General features: G+C 38.4%; 2 protein-coding genes across 2 annotated transcripts in view; both read right to left on the bottom strand.

The window, feature by feature from the left end:
- The window catches only part of LOC137989270 (nitric oxide synthase 3-like), a 212,883-nt gene that overhangs the window by 109,187 nt on the left and 98,696 nt on the right, over positions 1-5,000 (bottom strand). The window lies entirely within an intron of this gene.
- The window catches only part of LOC137989253 (uncharacterized), a 70,647-nt gene that overhangs the window by 56,352 nt on the left and 9,295 nt on the right, over positions 1-5,000 (bottom strand). Inside the window, exons 3-5 of the mRNA XM_068835089.1 lie at positions 2,532-2,876; positions 1,498-1,731; positions 220-355 (exon numbers count right to left, since the gene is read on the bottom strand). Coding sequence (XP_068691190.1) covers positions 220-355; positions 1,498-1,731; positions 2,532-2,876 — 715 coding nt within the window. The remainder of the gene's footprint in view (positions 1-219; positions 356-1,497; positions 1,732-2,531; positions 2,877-5,000) is intronic.

The raw sequence follows: 5,000 nt of genomic DNA, 5'->3' as shown, positions 1-5,000 counted from the left end.
TTCGCATCATTATGCAGAAAAAGTCTGTTAGGACACTCAAATAAAAAAAATGCCTTTAACAAATAGCATGATTTTGAGGATAAATTTAATTCTTCTGATATTTCGCGTTTAGTTTTCATCAGCAAGCCGAAAGGGTACTATATTGTCACCAAGTTTGCGTACTGGAGGTAGAAGCAATAAATACAAGTGTTTTAGGAGTATCATCAGTTAATAACTCACAGCTTTGTCGTGGTTGTTGGGATGTTGTTCAACAGATGAGCTGAATATTTCTCTGTGCAGCGGAAGATGTTCTCAAATTGAGACCACCGAGATGTAGTGCCGCGGCAGTCACACAAATTCACACAAACGCGAAAATCTGTGAAAGATAATTCAAGCTTTGTGAAATAGTAAAGAAATAGCCCAGCCTTTATGGGATTTGATTTAAATTTCACACTTCGGAAAATATAGTTTATGCATTAAAGACGATTAAAGACTTGATGTCGACTCAAACCAGTTTCAACACCTTCAAGAGACCTTGTTATTAGAAGGATTGACACTACAACACTTTATCACGTAACACCAATGTTATGATACCATGTGAAACATCATTTATTGCTAAACAAGATGAAGTCATTTTTGTGACGTAAGAAGTTATTATGACAACAGGAAATCCTCGCAAAAACATCCTATATTTTGGCTTTAGTTGCTCATATCTGAAAAACGAACTCCGTGACCCCAATTTTTTATTGCACAAAAGTGATTAGCCGGTCAAAATGAAACTCTCTGCAAAATTTAAAAAAAATCTGTGGCGCGGATTTAGAGCGACCTTAAATGTTCAATTATTTAAGGTCGCTCTGAATTCCGCTCTACAGAATTTTTTAAAAATTTTATTGTTGCATGCTGATTACATTTCAGAAATAAAAAATGGGGGTTACCGACGTCGTTTTTGAAATATGAGCAGCTAAAGCCAAAATATGGGGTGTTTTTGCAGGGATTTGCTGTTGCCACGGTAACGTTTTACAACACAAAAAAAACCGAATCTTTTTCAGCAATAATTGGTGTTTGATATGGTACCATAACATTGCTGTTAAGTGATAAAGTGCTGTCAATCACTCTAATAAGAATGTTTCTTTCAAGTGTTAAAACTGGTTTGAGCCACTTTACTTTACCTTATAAGATTATATTCTGGGGAGGTTTTTGGTGTTTCATGTTTGGGCGCTCTTGTCTCAAAAGAAAGTGAGCTGTAATTCGTACGTGTGCGAATGAATCATCTGATTATAAACAAGTGGAAATCGAAATAAAACAAAGTGTACTAACGACAAAAGAGGATTCGGTTCCACTCGGGAGAAAATGGTTTGCGTAGAGCTGTGAGCTGTAAACTACTGATAAGGAGTAATAATGTCATGGAAAAATTATCTTAGACTTGGAAATTAATTCATCGCTTTATTGCTACAGCTTTGTTTCGTGTGATGATGAAGTAACCACATTTGGAGGGAAATAAGGTCAGTATAATCTAACCTGTAAGAGAAATGTAAAACGTCTTTGATTCGGTGCCAACTTCATTTGTAGCGACGCAACTATAGTTACCATCATGGTTGAGTTTGCTCCACACTATTCCCTTCCCAGAAGCCAAGGTTGTAGTTGAGTTCATCAATGATATGTTGATCGGGGGCGTCCCTTCAGACGAGCACCACACATAATGTTCCAAGACTGTTCGAACCATTCCTAAAGGAATTATTACGCTTGGTTTAGCTGCAATAAAAAGACGATGTACAAATTTTAGCCATCAGTTAACTATAGCACATTGTAAACGAACCTCAGAACCTTCAAAATAGTTACTTTGCTATAAGACCATCTCCAGAATTCTTACACGCTTTTACACTGTGAAGAAGAAAGTGTAACAGTCCCTATTCACTTTGTAAAATACTACTTTATTACTACCTAAATTTCATTTCAGCTCTTAACCACATGGAGTCACGGAAACGTTCCTGGCTTTCATAGCCGATCACAAGGGATACATGGGATGGTGACCTACTCTCGTCTTCTGTTACTTTACCAAAGTGGGTTTGGAAACCAATTCAGTTCGCAAAAATGAAATGCAACAAGGGATGAATTTGTTTGAAGATGCTATAGAAAAGAAAACAAGTTAAAAACTTTTGAAAAGTGCCTAGATTGATGTAAAATAATGTCATTTTAACTTGAATGTTCCTCACAAAAAGGCACCAAAAAGGATTATAATGTTTCCAGCCACAGGTCCAAGACTTTAATCCAACGGTGCCAATAATCGACCAACTTCATTGGAAAACGAATTTCCCATATCTGAATATGTCATCATAGTTTGTTCTTCATATCCCAGTCAAATTTGCGAGTCCAGCGGGCAGAGTAGTACTCTTCTGTTGAGACAAATCTATGTGATGCCCAACATTTGCTTTTGGTTGGTTCTGCGGTAAACAGGAAAGCTTTTAGATTTGAATTTAAGGGTAAGACCATGATTAAAATGATAAGTTCTCACTACAACTGTGATATTAACGAGGAATTGTTTTTGGAATTACCTCTTCTTGCTCTAGAAGTATAAACTGCTTTAAAGCTTGCAACGCCAGTTGCAACTACGAACATGTAGCGTCCACTCGATTGTATGGAGAAATGACTCTTGTTTTCAGTGAAGCGCCCAAGCAACGTTTGAGACTCGTTCCTTCCATCATAGACTTTTACCGAACTGATGTTCGAGCCAGGTTGATTCACGATATTAAGGGTAGTAAAGTTTAAACGTATATTGTGATGAGGTGGTACTTCGATATGCCAGATGCAAGTATTTTCTATGACGAATGAGGAACTCAAATTGATTGCACGACTTGAGCCAATGACCATGAAGGAGCATGGTTCGGATGAAGCTACCCCTGTAAATATACAGGAAAATCACAAATGTCACGTATATTTTAAGGCTTTCACATGTGTGTCTTGTGTGTTTTCTCCCTTACTAATACAATAGAGATTTACACTGTTTACACTAATGACATATCATACGAAAAGCACCGTACAGTATATGCAATTGTTTACAATTACGTGCGTAAAATACTCAATAAAACGTCATTTCATAAAACGCTTCCCGCAACAAGCAGTAAAAACACCTTTATGCTATGGATTCCTTATGGATTAATATTAGTGTCTGTCATTTTGTTCACAGTCATGAACTTTTATATTGAATTATCAATGCAGAGTTGCACCTAAAATTCAGCGGCATTGCTAGTAACAAATATTTTGATGACATTATGGATTTTCCATGTCATTTGCACTGCCTTTCCACACATTTAAGCGTTGGCTTTGCTCGTTTGTTTCGCTCGTTTTGCATTGTTTTTTCTTTCCTTGATAGTCTTGAGCATTCTTTGTTTTGGCATGCCAGTGATGTATCAGTGTATCAGGTACCAAATCAAAAACAGCCACAATTCGAGAGGACTTTGCCGGGTGCTAGATCAGGAAAATGAAGATACAAATGCAGATGCAGATGTATGTGTCATGCAACCTAGTGGTCTTTACGATTTGATATTGAGATTTCTGAATTATTCTCCACTGAACCCGTTCAATATGACTTAAGATGGTTTTGAGCTTCAGCTCTCTCAGGGGCGTAGCTAGAATTTTTCAGGGTGTTGTGGGGGGAAGGGGGAGGGGAGGGGAGGGGAGGGGCTCACACTTTCTCAAACCCAGGGTACTTACCACTTTCTCATGTCGACATCCGCACTGTTTTTAGTGAAAGTGACAATTTTTTGGGTGAGCAGAGAATGCAGGGGAAGGGACAAGCCTACAAAATAGCTGCATAGATGAAGTAAGTTCTAGGTGACACAAATTATTCTGTTCCAGTTTCACAGATACGGCTTGTAATATGTTGTTGTATTTTGGTGACTGTCAGAAAGTTAGTTCTGATTCTGTAGCCAATCTCCTACCATACGACAATTCACTTCTCCTCTAATATCTTGCAGCACCTCTTCCCAACCAGACGAACCAAGTAGTTGGTAGGCTTGGCGTATCATTTACACATGCGTGGTGGTTACTTTTCAAAGACGTTGCCTTTTCTTCTCAAGTTTTCTTGCAAGGATTGAAAAGCAGATAAACTTCTGTTAAGAGCATGTCGGAAAAACATTTCTTTGTTGTTTTGATATTAGACTTGCCTCAAGTCGACCTCAAGAGAATCCCAGGAGAAAATGTTTTGGCGAGCAAAGCATGATTTTTCGGACGCGAAGAGGATGTCGCCCTCTCAAAATCAATTGGCCTCCAGATCCGAAACTATTTTCTTGATGTTCCATATCGGAACAAGACTGTTTGGGAAGGTCAAAAGGGTCTCGAATTAATGAAATTTATGAAAGACAGGACTTGCAAGTTACTTGACCGGCCTGGTATATTAGATTCCTTTTGTCTGGGCCGGAGTGTAAAGAATAGACTCTCTTTAACTTCCACAAATGAAGTGCATACTGTTAAAAAGCACGTTTATTTCAGGCGATTTGCCTTTGGTCATGTCATCCTTGAGGTCAATTTGCTTTGTAGGTGATGGGCGACTGAGCAAATAATTTCCAGGAATTTTCCCTACCACAATTTCTTGACGTCGAAAGATAGCAACATAGGATCGGTGTTTCTTCAAACAATGTCGTACTGAACAATTATTTTGACATTCCTCATCATGCCTTGGGTTTTAAAGGCAACTCCTTGCTATTTTCTGTATTCTGAAAATTTATCTCCCTTACTACTTATTTGTGTTATACAGAAACGTTCTTCTGGCGAGTATTTGCTTCAAACAATGCAGAGACGTCCTGATGCCACGTCATCACGAATTGAGTCGATTCGTCGTGAAGCCCGGTCGATTTGCAACACTACTTCATGTATCATTAAAATGCTGATATACAGTGATGGCACGGGTAAAGGCCTTTGGTAAAGAGAAACTCTTTCGCAATCATTTGGAAGCCGTTAGACGTTTGTTTATACAAGTTGCCTTTCAATACAGGTTAATGGCTGACTGCGAGAGTTGAGTTTGA

The sequence above is a fragment of the Montipora foliosa genome, unplaced genomic scaffold, assembly GCF_036669935.1.
Source record: "Montipora foliosa isolate CH-2021 unplaced genomic scaffold, ASM3666993v2 scaffold_449, whole genome shotgun sequence".
Taxonomy (NCBI): Eukaryota; Metazoa; Cnidaria; class Anthozoa; order Scleractinia; family Acroporidae; genus Montipora; species Montipora foliosa.
The sequence above is the reverse complement of the archived record's forward strand: the minus strand, read 5'-3'. Positions and strand labels throughout refer to the sequence as shown.